At 38.1% G+C, this 27,209-nt stretch overlaps 1 protein-coding gene and 1 long non-coding RNA gene across 4 annotated transcripts in view; one reads left to right on the top strand and one right to left on the bottom strand.

Moving 5' to 3' along the window:
* afap1 (actin filament associated protein 1) overlaps positions 1-27,209 on the bottom strand; it is a 71,798-nt gene that overhangs the window by 2,180 nt on the left and 42,409 nt on the right. For 2 of the 3 annotated variants that reach the window (XM_067429274.1, XM_067429273.1), the window contains exons 4-17: positions 15,783-15,891; positions 15,446-15,657; positions 14,494-14,673; positions 9,528-9,620; positions 8,785-8,860; positions 6,748-6,897; positions 5,042-5,253; positions 4,669-4,814; positions 4,020-4,137; positions 3,637-3,873; positions 2,933-3,053; positions 2,278-2,442; positions 361-551; positions 72-236 (exon numbers count right to left, since the gene is read on the bottom strand). In XM_067429274.1, the coding sequence (XP_067285375.1) occupies positions 72-236; positions 361-551; positions 2,278-2,442; positions 2,933-3,053; positions 3,637-3,873; positions 4,020-4,137; positions 4,669-4,814; positions 5,042-5,253; positions 6,748-6,897; positions 8,785-8,860; positions 9,528-9,620; positions 14,494-14,673; positions 15,446-15,657; positions 15,783-15,891 (2,175 nt within the window). The remainder of the gene's footprint in view (positions 1-71; positions 237-360; positions 552-2,277; positions 2,443-2,932; positions 3,054-3,636; positions 3,874-4,019; positions 4,138-4,668; positions 4,815-5,041; positions 5,254-6,747; positions 6,898-8,784; positions 8,861-9,527; positions 9,621-14,493; positions 14,674-15,445; positions 15,658-15,782; positions 15,892-27,209) is intronic. The other variant, XM_067429275.1, reaches the window with a different exon arrangement.
* LOC137055484 (uncharacterized) lies at positions 17,858-22,133 on the top strand. The gene is made up of 6 exons (XR_010900015.1): positions 17,858-18,317; positions 18,687-18,823; positions 19,041-19,085; positions 19,171-19,231; positions 19,318-19,429; positions 21,834-22,133. It is a non-coding gene; the product is annotated as an uncharacterized lncRNA (long non-coding RNA).

The following is a 27,209-nucleotide window of genomic DNA, read 5'->3' as shown; positions in this document are numbered from 1 at the left end:
AGTAAATGCAATTGTAGGATCACACTTTTATCTATGTGATGTAATAAAATAAGCGTTATGTGATTACTGACCTTGGCTTTTCTGAGGACATGTCCTCGCACAGTTGAGGCTTTCTGTTGTGTCTGGCGGCGCAGCAGAGACGCGCTGTTGACCGGCAGAGAGCAGGTCTCAGTGTCACTGGTTTCACAGCTGGAGATGGGCGAGTTGTCCACTGTTCGCCTCATTAACACTGGAGACTAGAGACAGACGAGACATTTTGATACTTGCCTTTCTTTATCACCAAGAACTAAATGCGACACAAACCTACAGTTAGTATTACATCATGTCTATATTCGAGAAATTGTTGCTGTTTTTCTAGACCTGTGGGCTGGAGCTGCCCGTTTTGGGTTCAATGGTCAGGCCCAGGGTGACGCCTCCATTCAGGGCTTTCTTCAGACTCTCCTTCACCTCCGTCAGTTCCAGCTCAAGATTGACTCGTTCCTCCTCTTTCAGCTTGCATTCATCCTCAACTTTCTTAAGTCTCTCTGTCAAAGATGCCTGAGAACGCTTGCCTGGGTGGAATCAATAGCGGGTGAGGTTATAGACACTACTGCTTCCTTTAATTTCCCTGCAAACCCTCATGACTGTGTAAAGGGCATTAAGTCTCTAAAAATGTGAGAATTGTATCTTTTTTTATGACAAGGCAAAGTTAGTTCAGGTTGTAAATGGTCATGTGGTATAACCCTCAAATAACTTAAGGGTTAGTTCAACCCAAAAATGTATTTATTTTATTAATTACTCACCCTCACGTCAATTATCAAACCCGCCAGACCTTCATTCATCTTCAGAACACAAATGAAGATATTTTTGAGGAATTCCGAGAGCTTTTTGACCCTTCCATAGACAGCAATTTAATTAAGACTTTCAAAGCCCAGAAATGAAGTTAAGCCATCGATAAAATAGTCCATGTGACTTCAGCGGTTCAACCTTAATTTTATAAAGTGTGGAGAATAATTGTTGTGCGCAAAAAACGAACAAAAGTTCATCCAGCGTATAGCGTTAGTTCTGGCAGGTCACATTAGTCAAGCTCGCATCAGCTGACTGTCAGCTGATCACGTCTACCTATAGGAATACGATGCCTATCACAGCATGCATATATAAGCTTCTTCAGTATTATCAGCTGCTATCATGTTTCTCCAGAGCTAATTACCCGGAACGAAACCATACCACTAACAAACTATATGCTAAATGTTTATCACTTTGACGACAGAAATTATTCAACAATTTCTTCACATCTGTGTCAGTTTCCTACGCTGTTGATGTAGTAAATCCAGTGTAGCGTTTCAGAGTTACATCAGAGCTACGCCGGATTACCATTGGTTGAAGCTGTTCACGTGAGCATCACAACGCATGAATGTGATGCTGATGCAGTAGCTGGCCAACGTAAACTGTGTAAGAGACCGACACAGATGAGAAGAAATTGTTGAATAAAGTTATTTTTGTGTGTTTTTTGCGCACACAAAGTATTCTTGACACTTTATAAAATTAAGGTTGAGCCATTGGAGTCACATGTCTATGGAGGGGTCAGAAAGCTCTCAGATTTAATCAAAAATATATTAATTTGTGTTTTGGTTTGGAATGATAAGGGGGTAATTATAAGTAATTAATGAAAGATTTTTCATTTTTGGGAGAACTAACCTACCATAATTGTTAAATGATATTTATGAACAAATAAACTTTAAAAAAATAATATATTTACTTTTGCACATGAAGGTTACATCACAATTTTAGATTTCACAAAATCCATAAGAAACTAATGTAAATACAAAGAGTACATTCTAAGTACTCTACAGTTAAATTATTATTATTATTATTATTATTATTATTATTATTATTATTATTATTATTGTCAATGTAGAAAACAGTGCTGCTTAATATTTTTGGTGGAAAATGTTTTTCAGGATTGCGATGAACAGAAAGTTCAAAGTTCAAGTTCAAGTTCAAGTGAACAGCATTTATTTTAAAATAACAATCTTTTGTAACATTATAAATGTCTTTACTGTCACTTTTGAGCCTTTAAGCAAAAGTACAAATTTCCTTAAAAAAAAAAAACCTAGATTTTAGAGTATAAAACTTTTTTTGAAAATGGTATCAAAGTGTTTTTAAATTTTTGAAAATAACAAATACAAAGTGCTAATTTCTACAAATTTGTCATTTTTTAAAATAGACTTTTCTAGTCACTGACAATGACAAATATTCAGTCAAACTCAAATGCCATAGGCCCACGGACATCCTCACCTGTGTTGTTCTCTAAAGCAGTGCGGAGGTCCTTCCTGTCTTTTTTCAGCTGAGTCAGGCGGTTTCGAATCTCCTGCTTCCTCTTCATCAGCTCGTCCTCTTTTGCTTGAAGTTTCTTGGCATCTGCCTCCACTCTGTTTTTCCCATACTTATACTGATCCACACCTGTGAAGGTTAATGGTGCATTATAATCAAAGTAAACTATTAGAAAATCTCTCCATCTGAAACGTTTGGATTGAGATGTTTTGTGGCATTAGCAATGCATGATTACCAGACCACAAACGCAGATTAAAAGGCAGGTAGAATGTACAGTGTACCACATCTAAATATTTGCGAGTCCATGTAAATGGCCACTGGATGTCTGTGACTGACTGACTGCCTGTCTGTAATGGAATTTGGGGTGATTGAGTTTACAAAAGAGCATGTCAACAGATCCACTGCTGTCTAACAGCACTGCAATTTCCACATACCGGCATTCTCCACAAATCTGTGTGGCTTCTTTTTCCTTGAAAGAAATTAGTGGTGTAATAGCTAGGATAATGGATGCAGACTTAATGTCTGCTTAGTTTAGTTTCAGCCGAATGTCCACTAAAAAAGGAAGGGCTCATTTTAAGATTATCTATCAGATGTGCTCTCATATGTTAAAATCTCTTACTAGAGTTGTTGCGTTTCACTGGCAGAGTGCTGCTAATTCCATTGGCCTTTTTGGGCTGGTTCTTGTCCAACTTCTGCTTTGCAGCGAACCCATTGGTGGTCAAGCCTTTTTTTCCTTTCAGCTGATTGGAAGAAATAAACTATGTGAGCTTTTGAACACACAAAAAAGGTCAAACTGATATGTGGGCTACTAACACACTGATATATAAGAACTTTGATTTCGCTGTCAACACCTGTTACATTTTAAGTGTGTGACTAGTAATTTAGTTCTAAGATTACCCCTTCATACAAATACTTTCACAAAGGTTTCTTCTGCAAACCACATCTAATGAACCACACGTTGCTAGAGGGGACATTTTATTATAGTTATACTATAGCTGGCAGCAACCCTTTTTTCTATCCCTGTCCTATAAAATTTAACCTAGAGCGAACTAAGGCCTCAGTAAATCCATTCAAGGCCATGGCCACAGACATGGATATCATATAGATCAAAAGCAGTTCATTCTGGAGCTGGGTGGTCCATAATGCATGCACTATGCAGTATGCACTCTGCTTATTTCCAATCTATGTTTGTTAATAATATTAACTTAAAATAGGAGCGCAAGATAGAGAATTTTTATTTTTTACATGGAATGAATGAACAATTTACTGCACATAGCATGGCTTAAACTCAAGCCCTGTACTGTGTTAGCCTGGGTTAGTCACCTGGTTAGTGTTAGTATTAGCAGCTGAGGGAGAGGAGGAAGAGGACAGAGATTTGGTGGAGAGCGGTGTGTTGTAATGCCCTGAGGAAGAAGACGGGCGGCTGGATTTGGGAGAGTAGCGTGCTGCTAGTTTGGGGGAAGGCATGTTTTCATAAAGATCTGTATTCTCATAATGAGACTCTTCTTTCCAACGATGGTCCCCTGAAGGTGGGGTGGAGTAATGCGCATCTGGTACCTTCTGTATCGCAAGCGTGCAAGCAAGAGAAAAGTGATAGAAGAGAAAGATAAGAGTTAGTTAGGAAGGATCTGGAACGGAGAGGGGTTAGGCAGGATCAGAAATGGAGGTGAGAATTTAACAGATTTTAAGTTTGTGAAGTTGCATACCGATCCATTGATGCAGGGCACATCATCATAATGCAGAGCAACCCCTGTGGGGCAGGCATAACCATTGACCGGGTTATCCAGGTATGGGTTTGGAGAAACTGCACGCTTACTGGTGAAACTGAGAACAAATACATACATACATTCATTACTACATATACAAATGTCACACAGAGAACTCCAACTCTAATTTTAAACAGTAGTTTTGTGATACTTCAAAACTGAAGGCTGCTCATGAGTCAAGTACTTCAAAGAGTCAAGATACTATTTAAAAAGGAAAAATAAGTTAACTATACTAAAAGGCATTAACAGACAGTAGCTATCTATTAAAAGGGGCCATACATTTTAAAATATACACCCCCGTTTAAACCATTTGGGCAGCAATATTTCTCTAGGAAGAGAATGAACCTTGAGAATGAATTAATGAACTCTTCAAATGAACATTTTCATTAAAATAAATCAGACTTTCCAAAGCTTAGCTATATTGTATGACAGTGCGTTTAAGCGACCATGTTTATTACCTCAGCTCACTTGGCTGTAAAACTATGTATGCAATACAATGTGACATTAAAAATAATAATACTACACATCTACATGTTGAAAAAAGTTGGTTAAGAAAAAATTACTAGCATGCCAATAACTGTCTTCTCACCAAAATGACTGCTTGGCCAGTTGAATGACATTTGCAGTAGTTTCTACGTCAATGTAATCGTAGTGGAGTGCAGCAGGATCTGTCGTGGAGCCCGTTTCGGCCAGCAAGACCCCCAACCACCTCCCCATACTCTCAGAGGATGAGGCCTGACGGGAAAAGAGTGAGGGAAAACACAATTAATGAGTGTCAATGGAATATGAGACAAATAAAGCACTAATCTAAGCAATCTCTGCAAATCCACTCTACACATGATACAGCACTGACATCATTACGAGAGCCAGCCAGCCAACCTAACCATCCATCTAATCCCTGCCCTGAGGTCCTGTCTCAGACACATTAATTGCCCACAAGAGCTGAGGGACTTGGCCCATACCTCCAGAACAGCCACCTCCTGTCCGTTGCGCAGTAGACGGAAGGCAAAGGGATGTTTGGAGTCCAGCCCTGGAATGACCTCACACCCCCGCAGCGGCAGAGAGGCCATGTGTGTCTTCAGATCTGCCCGGTCTTTGTGCAGCAACAGCTGGTTGTCTTTTAGCTGGCACCAGCGCTCTCTCCAGCGGTTATTGGACAGCACGTTCAGATAGCCTGTTAATGAATGATTGGGCAGAGAGATTTATACGACAGCCAAGAGACACACAAGCAGTATGGGTAGTTGTTGATGACAGTGGTGTGAGGGGATCAATATTTAAAAAAATTCAGAAGAATTTATATTTTCAGCTGATTTTTCACATTAAAATGGGAAAGATTACATTTGACCAAATCTGAAATTAGTTCAACCAAATCTCAGAACAAACTGAATATACAATACCATTTAAAGGGATACTTCACCGCTTTTTCATATGAAAGCATGTTATTCTCTTAACTAAAACGAGTTGATGCATACCTCTCTAATCTCTCTGACACGCGGTGACCATCTGATAGCATTTAGTTTAGCCCACTAAGCCCAGTTCATTCACTATGGTACCAAACAGAGATTACAAGCGACCAAACACCTCCACATTTTCCCTATTTAAATAGTTACACGAATAGTTGAACGACCTAGAATGGTGACATAAAATAAAATGTGGTGCTTTTCTAAGCGGATTAAAAAGGAGAACTATAATGTATGGCGGAATAGCACTTCTGAGAGTACTTTGACTCGCAGTAAAAAGTCCCAGGTGAAATATCCTTCCTCACATCTCCCCCTCCCTCACTCATTTCTGTCAACAGGGGGAGGGGGAGATGTGAGGGAGGATGTTTTTCTTTCGTTTTAAGTGGTGAGTGGATTCTGACATAAATGGCTCTGATTGGGCATTGTGTTCAAGAAATCAACCGATAGGTTTGTGATTGGCTACATTGCTCAAAGCTGCAAAGACACGTTGTAAACATAAAACCTTTGACGCTCTCCAGAGCGCACACATAGATTTTAAAAGCAATCAGAAACAGCAGCAGCAGGGAGGGGAAGACTCACGCATGCATGCACGTCCACTGGCATGGATGGGCGGAGCAGAGCAAGCATTTTCAATTCATTCCTATGGAAGTTGAGCTTCACACTCACACGGTGAATTGACAGTGGACTGGAAAAAGCACTGAATGGCCAAAAGTGTCAAAAGGTTTGGCAATTATTGACTTGCAAATATTGCAATATTAATATGAAAATATTAAGGGAAAATGCAGGGTGGCAACCAATGGCTATGATTTTAAGGTAGAGATGTCTGCCTTGAACATTTAAAAATTGTTTGTGTAAACAGATTGTGAAGGATTTATGTTAGATTTAATCCGTAAACAAATTGTTTTCAAATAAATGCTGTTTATTTTGAGCTTTCTATTCATCTAAGAATCCTGGAAGACTGGAGTAATGGCAAATGAAAATTCAGCTTTGCCAACATAAGCATAAATTTTATCTTGAAATATATTAAAATGAAAACAGTTATTATAAATTGTAACACTATTTTAGAATATTACTGAATTTACTGTATTTTTGATCAAATAATTGCAGCCTTGGTAAGCAAAAGTCTTATTTAAAAAAAATATAATAATGGCACCAATCTCAAACTTTTGTATAGTAGTGTATATCAAAATAGTATTGTAACCACTCACCACAAGTTGGGACATCCTCCTCCGCTGATGAGGTCTGTTCATCTGTAGATGGTTTCTTCTTGCCCAGGCTTATGATTTTAGTGATTTTCTTTCCAGTCACACGTCCCACAGTGCCTTTCTGATCTGATTTAGAGTTCTTCTTGCCTTTGGCTGAAAAAAAAAGGCATATTAGTGTCACAGATTGAAATATATGTATGGGATTTTATAAAGTAATATATTACACAGATATGCTAGTTATAGTAGAAACCCATTGGTGTTGCAACTATAAAAAGAGATTGGTTTGGAAAACATTTTGTTTGTGAGATGGAGTTGGTGGGAAAAAGACTGAATTATGGAAAATGACATATGGCAATCTGTTCACTGTAAAATGCAAGTAATTTAGGCCAGTGAGAAAGGGGTTGAACTGAAAATGACTGGACACATGTCTACAGACTAATCTAAATCCTAAAAAGTGCGTGAAACCGATTCCATTCTTCTTCAAGTTGTTCAGATGCTTTTATCTGAGGAGTGTGGTCTGTGGTTATTGTAAGAAGAAAACCAATCTTTAAAAAAAGAAAGTAAAAAGGACTCTCTTCGTCCAAAATGTATTTACTTGAAAAGCAGCAAACAAGGACAAAAGAATATATAGAGACAGTGAAACTTTTGCTGGTCCAAGCTCCACTGCAGAAGATTACATCTTAGTTGGCAACTCTTTTAATTAATGCTACGCCCATCTGAACCCAAAGTCCTCTAAAGTTTCTCTGTCTCTGTGCAGCAGCCTCGGGCATGAGGCGAAAAAACCCAAAAGGCCCAGATGCAAAAACCATTGGCCCTTAAAGGACCTATACAGACATAGTTCCTTATTTTATCGTGAAGAAAAATTCTGCGATCAGGCTAATATGATTTCAAAGTGTCTCAGCACTTACAACAGCTGGAATCTGATTAATCTGACTGGCTTTTTAAATTTTATTCCATCTTTCATAATAGAGGTGCAGCAGTTGGCTGCTGGTATGATGTAAAAATATCTTGGGTGCTTTAAAACAGACAGAAGAGATCAGATCGAGATGGTTTGTGTTTCTGCGGCCAGAAACTATGCTACCCTGATATTTTTTTTGTCATAACTTCATTTGTGTACTTGTGATCCTTTAGATAACCTCACACTTTTACAGGAATTATTATAGGAGTTACTTTATCTGTAGATTTATCAGAGGTCAGCTGCCATAACTCATGTGAAAACAGCACAGCAGTCACCGTGGCTTGCGGCTGTGATTCTGAACTATCAATCATATGGGTTTGCAGATGCTAAAGTATTGGAATCCACTAAAATTAAGCAATTCTTCAACAACAAGTCTGAGGCAAGGCAGTCTCAAATTGAAAAAAGAAAAGAAAAAGACGAAAGACCTGAAACAGATGTCCTGAAAAGTTTAATCCCAGATCGAGACTGTGTGGTGTATATACTAGATAAATAATCCTATTATATTATTTAAGAAGGGTCGCCTTGCCTTGACTTTGGCATTGGTCAAACAATGGACTCTTTCAAGTCATCTTTCACATTTATTAGTGATTTTTTTAAAGTACTGTTGGTCTATTGTTTTACCAAGTTAGTTTTCTAAACCACAAAATTTCAGAGTTCACTTCAAGAATAAACATTAAAACACTAATAAATACATACAGTTTAATTATAATTTTTTTTAAATACTGTTTTGACAAGTTATTGACAAATTAATACTGAAAATGTTTCACAATTATTTCATTATCGTTAATTATGTTTAATTACAGTATTTACAGATTACTATCAATTTAATTATAGTAACATAGCATCAACTACTCACATAAAGATGAGAACTGACAACCTATACAAATGAGACTAACAATAATGCAATTAAGATTAAAACTGAACTGAAGCACACAGGAATGAAACTAACACAATCATGACAGGTAGTAATAGCTCCTTACCACTTTTTACAGTGTATGACATAAGATACTCTCCCTTTACATAGAGAAATTGTCGTCTCCAATAATATGGACCAAACAAAAGGAATGAACATGAAGACTCACCTGGATCTTTGCCATCTGTGATGCCATTTTCATGGCAGGGCTCTCCATCTGAACTGGGTCGATCACAGGACAGCTTCTGCAAAATGAGGACAGGAGAATTGATACTGAACAGCCCAAAAAATAGTGCATTCAATTTTAAATTCAATGCTAATTTGTTAATAGACAGCCACACTAAATACAAACAAACAAAGCGTATGGAATACTAAAGCCCATACACTTAAACTTCTACAGTGTACTTAAACAAAACTCAAAGAGCATCTGTTTAGCATTAAGTGTGAATAATTAGACTAGGCTCATGCATGCTGTGCCAGTTTAAGAGGTTTGACAGTAAACCCCCTTAGATCTGTCATAAAAACAACACACACACACACACAAACAAGTGCAACATGCAAACGCTGCAAAAAAATAATGTCACAGCATACTGCATACTAAAGAATGTGTTCTTAAAAAATGATAAGATCACATTTCCTCCCACACCTACTTAACCTTGCCAGCAGCACACATCTGTGGCAAGATGAAATTTGGTATGCATATGCAGCTTTTATAGCCCTCCATGCCCTGGCAGCAGAATTACGAAGAAGAGGCGCCTGTGAAGGGTACTGAGGTGTGGTGAAGCTGGCAGGCATGCAAACCAACACATAGTCCCACATACCTGCATGTAGGTAGACCTGCATGCATGCTCTAGGCATAATAAATCCCCACAAACAAATGTACTTTACATAAACAGAATTATGAATTCACACCTTTTCCAGCTCTGCTTTGTGAACAGGGGAACCAGAGCCAGCACCGTCACAGTCCACCACTCCATTTCCATTGGAGCAGACTTCCTTCATCACCTTAAAAAGACCACAGAACAAAAAAGTTAAGGTGCAAAACAACAGGCATAAATTCAATGTTCCTCTCTATATTTAAATAAATGATGATGCTCGTGATATAATAAATAAAGAAAAAACATCTTCTCATGTGATCACTTTCTCAAAGAAGTACTATTGAGCACAATCACACATCCAACAATAAATTATATTGTATGTTTGACAGGGTTCCCACACTTTTTTAATAATGCATTTCAAGACTTTTCTGGGATCAAGAAAAAAAATATTTTTTATTTTTTTATTTTAGCTGATATATTTTATATTAATAGTTAAAGCTTGAAAACTATAGAAAACTATTAACATTGACTAGAGAAATATTCCAAGAAATATTAAAGGGAGCTTTTGATATATAAAAGGTCCCCTTGAGCTTTTAAAATATATAAAAGGTGATGGTAATATACAAATATCCTGTAATTTTCAGAGCTGAAAATGTCCTTGTTAGTCAAAGAAAAGCTTTTATAGACAACAGGCCCAGAAAACAATCGTGTTCGCATCTTGATGTAATAAGAAACACAGGTAGTCCAGTAGCCCCGCCCACCGACTCATGTAGCTGTTCGGATTGCACTATCCAGCAGTAATAAACATGCAAAAAATATGAAAAAGATAGCAAGATATTGCGCTATTCCTGGTTGTGGAAGAACACAGTCGCTGCATAAGCTTCCTTTGGATCCTAATATTAGGAATGTGTAATTGAACTTTATTTTTAATGAAGTTTCGGCTCACGTTGGGATGACATGTTCACTTCATTTCACTGCGGAATCGTTTGTAAACTCAGGTCGATGCTGGATTTGCAGACATTTGATATTAAAACATAATGCTATTTTTTCTATATTGGATCCGACAGTAGGAATGGTGCAACACACTTATGGGAGTAAAACGTGTTTTTATATGTAAAAGTTTTTTATATGCATTGATATATGCTTGATATATTTGCTTATGTGTACGTGTCTAACAGAACATTTGCAGGGCTCGTAAAGCCCAACGCCCCCGGGCTGTGTGTTTTTCAGACGGGCTACCAAAACTGAAGCCCGTCAGCAGGCCGATTAATCTCTTAATATTCCTTTCTTAATCTGCGCTATTCTCGCTCTCTTGACTTGACGTTTGAAGGGCGTGCACACGCATGTGTGTGTGTGTGCACGATGTTCGCGATTATATCGACCGATCCTGCGGGCTATGTGTAATACAAAAATAATAGTCCAATCAATCGCAGGTGGATGAGAAATAAATAATTGTGTTTGTTTGATAAGGATGCACTTGAATCATTCCGGTTGCCGCTTTCAAAACAACCCCTCCCTCATGTGAACTGAACTGACAGGGGCATAGATATGACAGGAGCTGAAGCTTATTAAATATGCAGATCTTATCCAATCCTAGCCGTGGGTGTTTACTCCCAAGTCTACAGTGCGGCACGCCCATCAAAACCCAGCGTTTTGGAGAGAGCCTCAAAACCAGTGTAGAAAATAGCCTATTACATATTGGTTATGATGTTTTTGAATGTAAAAACCACACAAACGTCATTAGTTGACCTCAGACAACAGTATAAAAAAATTAAAAAGCCACTTCATGACACCTTTAAAAAAAAAAAAAAAAAATTCTAGCAAATAATTTCATAATATTATTAATTAGAAGTACAACGTATTTTTTAAAAGAAATAAATTAGACCACAGCAATTTTTACAACTTCTCCAAGACTTATTATTTTTCATTATTTTTCCAGGCCTAGAAAATTGCACATTTCCCATGGGAACGCTGGATTAGTCTATCAAAAACTTTCTCTGGTCCCAGTCAAACAGATGCCACGAACTCTCCACCACCTCAACGTTCTGCCATGCACATGCGCTCAAATGGATTCTGCACGTCACATGCAGTTGGAAGTGGAGCTGGAAGGCTGTTACATGCGTCATTGCTCTCGTGGCTGTCTATGCGCAGTGCAGTGGCTCTGTGTGAATGAGATATCCAGAGATCTCCAGACTGCACAGACTCTTCGCCGCCACATTAGAGTGTGACCTCACATTACCTGGGGGTTACATCCAAAAAACCCACAACCAGTGGTGTCGAGTGAACTAGACGGATAAAGAGAGCAACACAAAGAGAGGCGCTCACCTTTACACACCCTCACACCCTCTTTCCCAACCTGCCCCCATGCCAAACACCAAAATATAAGCAAATATCCTTTTTGTTGAGCTCCTCTGAGCATCGTAACTTGACGCAGCACGTTGGGGTTTGGCAACCGACTTACATAATTGGGCTCACGGGAAAATTGCAGACTGTGGCCTCACTCTTTGACTTTAACTGCAAAGATGTGGGTTTCTGGGATACACTCAGTCAAAAAATCTTTTTTGCTGTGCTAATGTCCCCTCATTAGCATTTATATTTTCATATTAAGAGTTAAATAGAACTACTGTATACAATCCAACAGTCAAAGGTCAAACAAACTTTGAGTCACGATGCAAAATTGCCATAGTAGTGTTGATGAGAAGCAAAGCCAATGCATAAGCACAACCATGAATGAATGAACAATTTCATACCACTTAGCAAACAAACACACACACACACACACACACACACACACCTCAGAAGCTAATAAAATGAAAACCAACAGAAAGTGACAAGAGGAATAAAATGGTCAACAAACATCATAAATACAGCAAAAACTAACAGGGGAACAAATCCACACCGTTTCTTACCATTCTAGCCCAGGGCAGTAGAGAGACAGATGACAAAAAAGAGAGAAGAAAGAAGAATGAAGGGAAGAAGAAAGACAGGAGGTGGAATTTCCCCAGGCCTGTCCAAAGGATCAGAACAGAGGAGCTACATCAAATAGAGAACTAGTCGAATAAAAACTGGAAAAGAGAGAAACAAAGAGGAAAACAGTGTCGAGGAAAGATATAACACTAAAAGAGAATTTAAAATTAATTATGGGAAAAAAAAGCTAACATTTTCCACAAATACATCATTAGCAAACTGGATAAAGCATTAACGGACCACAGGCGCCTGCCGCGCCTCTGGGTTTCTATAATGATCCTCGATTTTGTTTGAAGACATGAAGTATTCCATTAAAGGCTAAAAAAAGTTTCCTTATCACCTATATTCTACTATTTTTAATACTTCATCTAATGGCTCCCATATAAACCCATGTATTTCCACTTTTAAAAACTGGTTACAACTGAACCAGAGCAAAACTGGGCCACAATTTGAAACAACCTCATCTTGTGAATATTCAAAGGAGTTTCAGTGAAATAAATAATTTACTGGGTTATTCATGATCTAATGTATAGTGTCTAATGATTTCATGTTTAGAAAAAAAATTCAAGAAAATAAAGCAAATGCACTCATAAAGAGCAATCCTAAACTAGACTAGTGAAATATTTTATCACTTTTCCAAAACTTTTAAGATTTTCATGTTATTTCCAGGGCTAGCAAATTGTAGTTCAACTCTATTTCCCATTGGAACCCTGCAATAGTCGGTCAACTTTCTTTTCTCCCAATCAAACAGATGCCACAAACTCTCCACTGCCTCTGTGTTCTGCCATGCACAGTGTGTGAATGAAAGAAAGTACAGAATGTGGCTGAGTTAAGTCATTAACTTTTGCTCCTCTTTAATTGTACTCATTTTAAAAGAAATAGACGGTTTATATGGGAGCCATTAGAAGAATTAGAAAAATTTAAAATAGTGGAATATTCAATAGTTTCAGTGGAATAAATAATTTCCCGGGTTATTATTAATGATCTAGAAGTTAGGGAATGTGCTTCATATTGGTAATGAGTTCCTACACACCCTGAGATGTTGGGTGTACAATGTGTGCCTGAATGAAATACAATACAACAAAGCCCTTTGAGCTAGGGTGGTTTCTGCTTATCCCAAGCAGAAATCAATTACTCCAGTATGTTTTTAGTACACACGACACCTGACCAAACAGTGCTGAGCTATGCCCCCTTCTTAAACAGCAATTATGGCTGTTGTTGCTTTCCTGAACTGTATATTTGCACAGTCTGACGTCCCCGCCTACTTGAAGGTGCTGTACAGCTCATTGCATGTGCCTTCCTGCCCGCAAATCAATAAACAGAAGCTTGTTACCACATGGAAACATGGTAACGGATTCAGAAAATCTCTTTTTGTGTGTCTTTATAAATGGGGTGATTGCAACAAGTGATGTCTTTATAAACAATGCCACCAGAAGAGTGATGGACAGCGATGAGGGAACTGCTATTTCCATCAATCGTCCAATGACTGCAGCTGGTTTTGATGATCTTTGTGCAGCATAAGTTGCTTTCAGGTTATAAACTCAAAGATCCATCACACAAGAGCCCAGAGACTTTCACTAGCACTTTTCTTAATGTTTTTGAAAAACAGATGTGGAGAAAAACAGCATTAAACAGATATAAAACAGACTATTAAAAAGTAACAAGCTATCAACAAGTGTGATCTTCAGAGCTGTTAAGATTAAAATCCTTTGAACTTCCACCAAAAAACACTTAGGCTCATTAGAGACATGCGCATGGAAGTGGAGTGAACTGTAGGCGGACATAAAAAATCAAAATTTATTGAAATGCCGGCAGAGAACAAAGATGTAATATTATGCATAGTACTGTGTTTCGCATGCACAGAGCAACCTGTTTTTAACCCCACACACCCAAGTGAACATAAACACTGAACAGCTGGACCTGAGGATTGCTACTACTTATTTGTTTAACATCTATGCTGAAAAGACAAGCATATCCATGCAGTTCACCAGAAAAGCGTGCTGGCCGATAGCTGGTTTCTAATAAGATACTCCAGACGCAACCACATGACACTGCATTGAGGCCTAGCACTGTTTGAGCTGAACTCTGGTTACCTTTAGCCACTCTTCGGCCTGTTCTTTGCTCTGTACAGCAAGCACCAGAGCATCAGCTCCCTGATGGACAATCTTCAGTTCGTGCTTCTTTTTCTTGCCGTCTTTGGGAATGTGTGTGATACTGCATCCAGTCAGGAGGAGCTCCATCTGTGGATTCTGGTCTTTAGAGGACTTGTAGCACTGAGAGAAAGAAAGACATTCACACATTAGATCTACACATTTAGATTACTCTAAAATATTTTTCTCTCTCGCTACAACATAAGTAGAGTCAAACTAAACACAATGGCTTAGAATTAGAGGACATTGGAAAGTGGGTACTATGTCACCTATATAATAAAGCAAACTCATATTTTTTGTTACGTAAACATATACAGTATGTAGGTACTTTTTCAATATATCATTTTACATGACAAGTAAAATGAATTTTATGGAAGAGCAAACCTTTTCAGGATTAAAAATATAATTAAATTATTTGACTAAACATTCATCAGTGATTATTAAAATAAGCTTATTTTCATAAAATAGTAACTGTGGGGTAAAGTGTGCGAGATGTTTTGGGGATAAGCCACATCAGCATATCAAATTAAAGTAAGCTTTTCCTCCAAATACAGAAAATACTTCTAGCAAATTGTTCAAATCTTTCCTGATTGGTTTATAAAAATGTGAATAATCACAATACAAGACCCTTTGTCAATTGTTATTTTACCCTAATGTAGGGCAAGTTGTGTGGCGTAACCACGTGTAAGTATTATTTCTATGGCCCCCCTTTTTCTTTTTTCTTTTTTTTTTTTGGGGGGGGGGGGGGGGGAGTTGATAGAAGACTTATGAAATATAGGAATAAAGACGTTTTTCTGGCTTAAAGAAAATTAAAAAAATAAATTTAAAAAAAGGTGGCACATTTTACCCCACACCTCTAGTGAGTGTTCATATCTGTGAGTGTGTGTGTGCTTACCAACAGTTTGTTGTCCTTTATGACACAAAGGAGTTTGGTCCACTGTCCAAAACGTTTCTTTCGCAACAAGAAAGCACAGATTCGTGAGTCTTTCACCAGGTCCATGGAGGCCTCCTCGGATGGCCACTGATGACGCATCTTCTGCCCCTTCCCATCCTCCTCTTCCTCATCATATGACTCATATGAACTGCTCATGGCGTCCGAGTCATAATCTGAGAATACAGTTGGGACTTAGATTAGATTTTATTGATATTACACAAATATGCTGGTCTTTCTAAGGGCACAGATACAGCTACTACAGCACTGTCATAACTCTAAAACTTTAAAGTGTCCTTACTAGAGGTGATGTACTCTGGTGCTTTCCCAGGGCCTAGCGGTACAGCTTCCTCATAATAACCTTCAGGAAGAGAGGAGCTCGGCAAGGGAGGAGGCCCATTGTCTGGAGGCTTTGGAGTGGAGGGAAAGAGAAAGAGAGAAAGAGAAAGTGGTCAGCTCAAACATTCAGCCTCCTGGATTATAGTGTTCATTTCTGCTTTTCTTAGAAATGTGAGGACAAAAATATCAGCTTCACTGGTTCCAATGAATCCAAGCTAATAATATCAAAACTGCCGAGGCATCACCCATCTTATCTGTAGTGCATCTTGGAAGGTTGACTGTTCAAACTGCACTAAGATCTTTGATATTATAGTGGGGATGACATAAATCAAAGGCCTACAGTATCAATCTGTCACGGGACGAAAAAAAGACAAACAAACAAAACTGTCAGAAAAAAACCAAACAGAATTAATGGTAAAAGAGCAGCTGGTCCATGATAAGTAGAAGGGGGAAAAAAGAAAAACTATTTTTTGAAACAAACAAATCAAAAATAGGAAACTAACAGCAAAATAGAAAGGTGAATTAACTAGAGATCAGAAAGATGAGAATCATAAGGCTGCCCAGCAAGTTCTGGAAAAAGAGTCCAGGGATGCACACCAATAGAAGTGTGGGCACCAAATTTCTCTGTCTGTGTTTAAAAAAAAAAACAGCTGTAGTATACAGAGGTACACTTAACAGCCTATCACTCATTTAGTTTGTTGCAATAGAGATTATGTTCCAAAATCTAATGTGCTGCCTACGCAGGCAGCCTTTTACATCATCGCAGACAAGTCCTTGATGCCAAGACAATACCAAAAGGTAGGTGGCATAATTACAGTATGCTGCCCACTAGGATTCTTTCTTTTGGCTAAATTGCTAGGACAGATAAAGTAATCCCATAATGCACTGCAATGAGGTTAGTGAAAAAAAATCCATCCAAGGATGGCAATGTAAAAAAGAAAATCACAATGAAATAAGAGTATGTGTGTATGCAGGGGAATCTGAAACCTTTTGTGCATACACATACTTTTAGGATGAAATATATGCTGAGTTGTCTACCTAGGCCCCTGGTGTCTGTAACCATTGAGCACACTATAGAACCTCATTAGTGAGCGAGTGGGATTGTTTAAAAGAACGATTGTGTGTATATAAGCGCAAATGAGCGTGCATGTGTGAGTTACAATGTGTTTAAGACTGTCTGATTTGGGCCTTGGTTGGTTGGGCCCCGCTGGCAGCACATGTGACAACCTGGTGTTGTCATAACGACACAGGCCCTCCAGAGCCTCCCTCATTTCCCAGGCTGCATGCAAACAATTATGGTTGATGACAAACTCATATAAACGCTTTTCATTTTCCCTTTTCCCCCTGTAACCCATGGAAAGTCTGTCTTTATTTCTTTTTCTTTCATTTCATTTTACAGAAAGCACTGCTATTTTCCAGTGCTTTTCAGGTGGGGGGAATTACAACACATTTTAAAGGGGGGGTGAAATGCTGTTTCATGCATACTGAGCTTTTTACACCTTTAAAGACTTGGATTCCCATCCTAAACATAGACAAAGTTTCAAAAACTAATGTTGGACGTTTGATGGAGTATTTCTGTGTTAAAAATACTCCTTCCGGTTTCTCACAAGTTTCGGCGAGTTTTTTTCGAGTATGGGTCTATTTGACGTTAAATAGAGCGGAAGGTCCTTGTATGGGCCGTATGGGCTCTTCTCCCGGAAGGGTGCGCGCGCGCGTGGCTAGAGGGAGAGAGAGGAAATGCACGCCGTAAACAGTCTCTCAGGTGCAGATCCAGTCGTCCGCGCCGCGCTCCACTTTATTCCTATGGGTGACGTCGAGCGACTTCAGCGCTTCAGCACAGCATTCCGGGAAGGCAGCGCTGCATTTGAACCGATTTGAACGCAGAAATGACGGGAAGCTTCAAGGCATCGCTTCAGTCGCGTCGCAAAGTGGATTTCCACGGTCACTGCTGTCACAGGACTTCACCAAATCATACCAAAGAAGTGTGTTTTTGACAGAGCGGTCCTGCTTTGGAAGATGCCTGTCGGTACACGATCCGTTCCACCTGCACGATCCGTTCTACGCATGCGTAGTAGACTCTTTAGAAAATGCGCATGCGCAAATGAAAATACTGTTTTGCAACTATTTACGACACTGCACGATCTGTTCCACGCATGCGCATATTTATACCACGAGACTTTCATTCACTCACAGCAAAAGAAAAGAGAAGCGTCTGGCTGCAGACTATAGGCGATTTTTTTTTTAATGTTTATTATTATTGTTGTTAATTACAAAGTATGACTATGGGCGAGTGGAGCATGTATGAGTATGAGCTCGGTGGGAGGGTTTGGGGTCAAATCATTGAAAATCATAAAATCATTGGCCAGAGGTTACCATCTTGTCATCATGTGCCTTGGAGATATTGGCTGATTGGACTGCTGTCAAGTTTAATACCACTGCCCCCCGCAAATCATCCACTCAGCAACAACTCGGCAACAAAGTAAGCCTATTTCCAGAGGTGAGTAACTTTTTATTTTTGCACAAACTGTTTAAATATTATAACTAACTTCACGACTAAAAAAGAAATCTAATAAAAATAAAGTGATAAGGCCTAGATGACACTGACAACAGAGGTTACATTGATTACATGATTTTATAAAGTTGTGAAGAAATGACAGTAGCATGTAATATTTTCTGACAGGATTTGGTGTCAGAGAAGGGTTTCTGACAGAAATTTGTTTTTTTAAAGTAATTGTTCACCTTATTTCATATTGCATACATGATTTTTATAAAGTTGTGAAGAAATGACAGTAGCATGTAATATTTTCTGACAGGATTTGGTGTCAGAGAAGGGTTTCTGACAGAAAAAAAATATTTTTTCTTATAGAATGAAAATGGAGTTCAGAGGAAAAACAGAGAAGTTTGCCCTTTACGATGCCGTTCAGCGATATTTGGTTTACGGGCTAGTGGATGCGGCGTTGAAGAAGAAGGTCTCACGCATGGCTAAAATTTTTGCTATAAGAGGTAAGTGAGTGGAGACGGGTAGCAGCAGCTAGGAGTAATGGGCGGAATAGTAATTTTAGGAATATCTATTTTAAAGTCAGTCCAAAATGAAATAGAAAAAGGGCAATACAAAAAATAAATGTTTAATATCTTCAAGTGATGTGTTACAAAAAGTGCATTCATTTTGTAAAAACATTGTTTGTCTATCACAGAAAGTCATTATTTTTCTCTTTAACAGTATGCCCTCTGCATCTGTACTGGTGCCATGTTTCACTTTTTGGATGTAAGTTGTAGTTCATGTAATGTATGTATTCAAGAATGTTAAAAAACAAACAATGCAAGACTCCAATATTACATGTATATTACAGACTGACCATCTATTCGGAAGTGGTGGTGTCTCCAGATCCTGGTGAAATTCTCGATCGCAAGGTAGGACACATTTCAAGCACTAAAACATTGCTTGCAATGTCTGCTTTACAATTGTGCTGCATTAACAGTACCATACTTTTAAATAGGCATGGGCAGAACTTAGGGCAGCGCTTTGCCTTCTGGACAGAGGAGGCAGAACAACTGATGGCAGGCACCCTACCACCTATTTACAGCCTTTATCGACCCCAAATAGTCAAGGTATGGCCAAACTAACCAGACAACCATTTCCACGTATGCATTCTATATAGGTAGGTCTCCAAAAATTAGAATATTTTGGAAAAGTGTGTGAATTACTGAATTAAATGTAAAACTTGAAACGGATACATTATATAGATGTATACAACATGCTACATCATGTGATATATTCAAAAATAGAAGATCGTAACAAACAGTCAAATGGATTTATAATTTAATTAAATTACTTATTTAATAACCAAATATAACCTGTAATACAACACGAACCCCGCCTCAGATCTGTTATTCAGAATGTGTGGACGCACTTCCAAGAACAACGTGCTGAAGCGTCACCTCAACCCAATTAATTCAAAACGATTTATTAAAATATTGTTTTCATTAATGTTATGTAATGTGACAGTCCCAATCATAGTTATTATTAGTCGTGCGTTGCTGTTTGAACTGCGCGAGCTGAAGCGGATGCGCTGAATTAACACCGGTAAGTTAGGCAAGGTAAGGCACTGAATCTCTTTGTTAGCGCATTATTTAACTAAACAAAAAGCTTCCTATATGAGATTAATCAGATTTATATAAAGTTAACAAAATATTACAAATTATATCTACACAAAATTTTGCGAATGCACAAGTGAACTTGAATTGAGTTGCTGATATTCATATTCAGAATGGGAGACGCGTACACACGCTCCTCCTAGAACGCTCTTAACACGGCACCTTAACCCAATGACTTTACAACCATTTATTAAAATAGTGTTCTCGTTTCTGGTATATAATATGATCGTCCCAATCAAAGTTATTATGCATTGCTCTGTATGCGCTAAAGCAGAAGCACTGAATGAAAACCGGTAGCCATCACTGACTGAAGCCACTTGCTAGTGCGTTTTATTTCACTAAAAGAAACGCATCCTGATTCATCACATATATAACGTTACAAAATAAATGTAATATTTCAAATTACTTCAGCACAATCTGATGCGAATGCACAAGTGCACTTGAACTAAGTTACATGCGCGAGTCAGAATGCGTGACTCATGTTGTGCACGCGCTCTTCCTGGATCAATGCAATGAAACACACGGCAAATAAACCCAAATAATTAACAATCACAATGTTTTATTACACTAGTGTTCTCATTAATGTTGTGTAATATGACAGTCCCAATAATAGTCATTATTAGCTGTGCATTGCTGTTGGAGCTGAAGCTGATCACCACCATGCTTTAACTACCGCCTCTAACGTTAATGATTAACCAAATGCATCCTTATGAGATAAATCAGCTATAGATAGGCCTGCACAATATAAACACAATATTACAACTTACATTTGCACAAAACAAAAGGCTGCGACTGCACATGCAAACTTGCAGTCATGATGAAGGAGTAACTCCAGCTGTAAAATGGTCCCAAATAGAACTGGGGCACGCTCGCATCATTTTTCCTCCCGTTTTGCGGTTGAGCAGCACGCACGCGCATGACCCTGCTTAATCGATGATCGATAAGTCTTATCGATCAAATGTCTTATCGACAATTAATTGATCATCGATTAATCGTTGACATCCCTAATGTACACCAATAATGCGCTTTTTTCCAATGATCAGAGTAAGGAGTTAATCGCAGTAAAATGTTTACATGACTGGAGCAAACCTCTTCACTCCTACATGCAGTTTTTATTTTCGTATTATTTACACATAGCCCAATGCAGAACACAAATGATGAACTAATATACTGTCCACTGTTTTAATTTACGGACGTTAAATAATAAATAGGTTCTTATGGACGTATTTTGTTATTCTGTGCTGTGATGAAGACAGAAATATTATGTCGGTGACTGTAACAGTTTTATACACTACTGTCACGTTATCTGAGCTGTTTCTGGATAAAGGCAGACTGCTGCCGATTAATTGACAGTGAGTCGTGTTGACAGAGTTCAGGGAAAACGTCCTAATTTCTGTAATTAAATTTTTGTTTATTTTTGGTTGTATGTGCTATTCTAATTTTGTGAGATACTGAATTTGGGGTTTTCTTTAGATATAAGCTGTAGTAATCAAAATGAACATGCATAATATAAATATTTCGCATAGTGTCTAATGAATTTACATAACGTATGAGATTCACGTTGTAAATTTGAATTATTGAAACTTCCACAATATTCAAATTTTGTGAGACCTACCTGTATTTACTTTGTGCATGTTATGGTTTATTTGAGCTAGCAGATGCTTTTGTCCAAAGTGGCTTACAAATAAAAACAGTACAAAGGTTCGCAATTAATAGCCTAATGAAAATACAATATAAAAGCATAAAAAACCATAACTAATAATAACTATTTAATTTATGCTGAAAATATGTCTTAAGGCCCCTTTTGAAAGACCCAAAACATCTTATGTTGTATTAATGGTATTTTACTTTGTCATAGGAGGAACAAGTAGAAGTGGAGGAGCTGCCCCTCACATTGAAACATATGTACCAGGCAGAATACATTGTGAGGAACAGTGTTGGGCTTTTCACTGGCCAGGTGCAAGAACCAAAATACATGTCCATGGATCATGATGAACGAAGGAAAGCATGGAGGGAGCTGGAGTTGATGAACTGTGATGCCATGGAGCCTTTTACGTTTATTTTTGAAAACCTCCAGGACATGGAAACATTCATGATAATTTGCAAAGACACCCTCAACCTGAGAGTAAATGCTGGAGTTGGGGTGCACAGTCACCCATATACATTTTGTTAGTGTGGGTGTATCTGGGTGACTGTGCACCCCACACTCTGCGTGAGAGGGAGAGAGTGTGTGTGTGGGAGACGGAGGGAGAGAGATGTGTGTGTGTGTGTGTGTGTGTGTGTGTGTGTGTGTGTGTATTTGTACTCATAAATAAAACTTCTGTGTGAACAAATGCTTCTTTCAAGTCATTTACACATAGCAGTCAACATCAAACATTGAAAATAATTTTACACAAGTCATTATAGAAGTATTATTGACATTATGCAAGAGCTGCATTGGTCTGCCATTGTCTGTGATGTTTGTTTGCTGTAATATTTACCAGTAAAGAGTAGGTTATAGCAACTTAATTAATTCATAAAACAACAATATTATTATTGTTTTCATTTTAATTTAGTTTCTATTAAATTTACCACAAATTCTACAGTACAACAGTGATATATTTCTCAAGTAAAACCGAACTTTCATTTTGACGAGTTGCCGTGAATATACCTTTTAGTTTCTGCGTGTTTATGATATGACGGTGGTTTTTCTCAAATGAAACGCAGATGAAGTGACTCTCAGAGTGGCTCTGGAGATGACGGACATGCGTTTATGTCCTCGTATAAGATGGAATCACACGACTGTCAAGCTCAATTCTTTGTAGGCCTATGGGTTTGAGGTAAACTGCGGATCAGCGCCATTCATACCCACACACACAGGAGTCAGGAGGACACTCAGGATTCGTAGCATAAATAGTTTTTTTTGCAGTTTAATATTCACATAAACTAGTCTATATCACCAGATGCGGTAGGGTATTATGTCCCTTGTCTTCTGTAAACAACATTGAAGGGATTATTTTCCTCATTTAGATTATATAGATAGCCTATATAGATCCATACTAATACAAAATTACTCAATTTAAAGGTTAACTATTAGCAGATATTAATTTTAAAAAACGGCACAAACCGTCTTTGACGGTTGATCATACGTTCATGTAACGACTCACGTCCTTTGCTATTTATTTTGTGTTACATTTAAAAGCATCAAAATAGACATGCTGTTAAATGTAACACAAATATGACGCAAATTGTGCCGCCTTGCCGTCAAGTGTTTCATTTGTACCGATAGTGTAGGAAAACCGTGACGTTTTCTACTACGTAATTATGCGCATGCGTAGAACGGATCGTGCAGGTGGAACGGATCGTGTACCGACAGCGCCGGTGAGTAAATCAACTTCAAATGTCTCTGCTATTGGCTACCGTCGCATGAGTAAACATCAGTAAACGACACGATCGCGTGCTTCGTCATTCAAATGCGCTAACGGTTACTCCATTGTTGTTCTGTATAACGTTACACTAGTCTGACTCTGACGTGCAAAACCGTTTTGCTTGCTACCTCTAAGGTCTAACTTAGTCACATACAATAGTCCATAAACCGAATCATGTCCTCATAAACTGCACACAAAGGCCCCTAAATACAGTACATACCACAGAGACGGACATCCTGATGTTGCCGTTTCTCCTGTTCAATTTATTTCAGCCTCAGATTTGATTGTGGATCATTATCTGTATTAGCTGAGATAGATGGGTTTCTCCACGCTTGAGGACGTCACCGCTTTGCGCTCTTGTCATTCTTTAGCTCCGCCCACACGATACGCCTCCAGGCGCTCGGTTTTTTCCGGAAAGACTAGGGCTGGACAATAATTCAATATCAATATATATCGCGATATAATTTTTTTCAATAACGGTGATATGATTTTTAAACACATTTCCGATATTTCGATAAATATATTACAGCATTCCTCACTGACTGACGTTCAGGGCGCAGCCGTCAGAAAGAGCAGAACATGATTGGCTACTTGCGCGATGACGTACACCACAGAAACGCAGCCAGTGCTCAGCAGTAGTAGGCTGATAGATCCAACGCGGCACGTTTTACTTTAGCTACAAAAAGTGTTTCCCTGACCGCAACACAAATGTGACTGAACGAACTTCCACAAGTAAGGAGAAAGAAATAGTTGATAAGAGAAGAAAGACTAACGTTAATTCAGTGGGGTGGAAGTGGTTCGGCGTGTCCCCCGCACTTTTACTGGGTCTCACCGGTCCTAGTCGACCCGCTCCGAGCGGGATTCCAAACGGCGTTACCTGGAGCGAGGGCGGGCAATTTAACGGGGACGCTAAAGACCGCTTTCTCTAACCTCGGTTGATTGCGCGCTTCTTGAGGGCAAGTGTATACATAGAAACCAACGTGAATACATCAAGATTTAATTTCAGAGACAAAAAATTATCTATGCATGACCTGTCATTTTATTCGTATCTAAATATGAGGAGGACGCTCTCTCACAGAAAGTCCAAAAGCGGATTCGTAGGACTAACGTTACTGTCACGCTGGAGCTGCAGCTGAAGGACAACGTTACATATACATACAAATCGTTATGAGCTGAAAGGTGACGATCGACAGTCAGACGATTGCGACAATATATGAAAGCAATGAAGGAGCATCATGAGCAACAAAACTTTTTTCAACACTGATAATAATCATAAATGTTTGTTGAGCATCAAATCCTAATATGAGAATGATGAGTGACACTGAAGACTGGAGTAGGCTAATGATGATAAATTCAGCTTTGATCACAGAAATAAATTACACTTTACAATATATTCACGTAGTGACCAGATGATGTAGATCAGAATAATATTTCACTGTATTACGTTGTTTACTGCATTTTTAATTAAATAAATGCAGCATTAAATATATGCTATAATTTTGCATTAATGGAAAATAGAGCGCTATATGAATTGTTCTTCACTGAAATGTAAAACTTATTCCTTATTGAGAAAATGCTCAATAAACTACGTCTGCGGGCGGCATAGGAGCACTGTACGCTGTGAAGCAGATCCATCATCTGAAGAAGATCCATCCGCTATATTCTGAGTCAGGCTGAATCCTGGCTGAAGCACTTTTGTTTAATCTATATTAAGAATAATATAATCAGCCTATGTTATAGTTTAAACTTAAAGATATTAATATTAATAAAGTGAGAGTCTTATGTTTATTTGATGTTGATTTCACATTTCTTTTTCATATAAAGGTTAAATACAAATAAAAGGTGAACATTAATTTATTTGTACTGGTTTTATTTCTAAAATATTATATAGTTTTATAGGAGGACTATTCATAGACTTGGCCAATACATTTTTCAGAAGTTTATAGGTACAGACATTCTATGTGGCAGCTCTTAGTAGTTTTTTGTAAAGCTTTTATATAGTTCATATCGATATCGGAATTATATCGTATCGACCGAAATTAAGAAAAATATCGTGATATGAATTTTGGCCATATCGTCCAGCCCTAGGAAAGACTCGGTACAGCCCATATTTCTTTTATAAATATGATAAAACTAAAGACTTTTCGGAGATATGAAGGATGCAATACTACTCTATAGGTACTCAAGATTGACATGAGATTGACTGAAACTGAGTGTTTCACCCCCCCTTTAAGAGACCCTCTGGTTCACATTCACAATGTTCACAGTTGCCACCTGGCACACTTTATCACCATGGTAACCACAATATAGTAGAATAGTAACACAGAACATGAACAACTATTTACATTACAAACACCGCAAAAGGACTGCTCATGGAAATATACTGTATGAGGAAAGTTAAAACAGGCGGGAAAGAACAGTACAAAATATGTTTTCTAAAGATTTCATTGGTGCAGAGTGCTTTAATCCATTTTCCTTTTAGTAAGTAACTAGAAGACCTTCTACTTTCAGATATTACCAATAAACAGCACAGGTTAATGCTGTTTAGACTATTTACCAATAAACAGCACAGGCTAATGCTTTTTAGACTACGGTATTTATGTTGGCCAAAACATCATTTTTCATCATGGCCTAAATGTGCTAATTTCTCCCTTAAGTGTATTACAGTACATAACAAAAAACTGTCAAATTGATTGTGTGTTGGCTTAACACAGTATTTACCCTGGTTCCTTGGGGTTTTTGCTCACACGTGTAATCAAAACTACAATAAAATCAGTAAAGTTTTAGTGTGACCTCCTGGCACATTTGAGAAGGGTGTGTTTGACGTCTGAGGCGAGGAGGATACGTTATCTCAGCTCTAGTCATTACAATTTGGCTTTAAAAATAATGAAGAACAGAACATGCAAAATCCCCATACACTCTTCATCTGTGAGAGTGGTTAATAGTGTACATACTTTAAATGTACATCTGTAGACTGCTCCTTTCTGCTTCTGCTCTGACCTTTCTTCTGTTTTCTCTGACCAACTTTTATTAATGCTACATTTACATTTAATGCACAGTACCAATTTAAAAGTTTAGGCTCAAAATGTTTTGTCAAGGAAATTAATACTTTCATTAAGCAAGGGCACATTAAATGTATCATAAGTGACAGTAACGACATTTATAATGTTACATAATATTTTTATCTCAAATAAATGGATATGGCTGTGTTGATATATATTTGTTTTCTGCAGATCTGCTGCTGTTGGTTATTGCTGCTGATGCGGAGCAAGTATGGGACTTGCTAGTGCCAATACATACACAACATGGTGCTGTGAGCCATTAAGACATGCTGCTGCTGTACATTAATTACCTGTAGCAGATCTATACAGGTGGAGCTGGGGAAAGTGGAGAGTTTGAAAGCATGCTGCACTGCTAAGGCAAATGCTGACCGAGTACAGTATTTGAAGGTTGAGCACTGAGCTCATTGGCTATTGATAGAGCAGGAACCAATCAGCTCTGCCTTATAGAGAATGATTTGATTGCAAGCAGTTAAGGACCTGTTGGTCTGTGCCATCTAGAGTTTCATGACAGAACATTGTATTTGTTTAGAACTGTCTATTTATCAAAGAATAGTAAAAATGTATCATGGTTTTGACAAAAGTATTGTGATAAATAGTATGATATTATTATCAAAGTTGAAAAAAGTTGTGCTGCTTATTAATCTAAAAAAAAATGTTTCTTGTGCAACAAATAATAATAGAATGATTTCTGAATGACAATGAAGACTGGAATAATAATGCTGAAAAATTACAAAAAAAAATGACATTTTGAAATATGTTAATTTA

The sequence above is a fragment of the Pseudorasbora parva genome, chromosome 21 (assembly GCF_024679245.1).
Source record: "Pseudorasbora parva isolate DD20220531a chromosome 21, ASM2467924v1, whole genome shotgun sequence".
NCBI lineage: Eukaryota > Metazoa > Chordata > Actinopteri > Cypriniformes > Gobionidae > Pseudorasbora > Pseudorasbora parva.
This window is presented reverse-complemented; position numbering and strand designations above follow the sequence as displayed.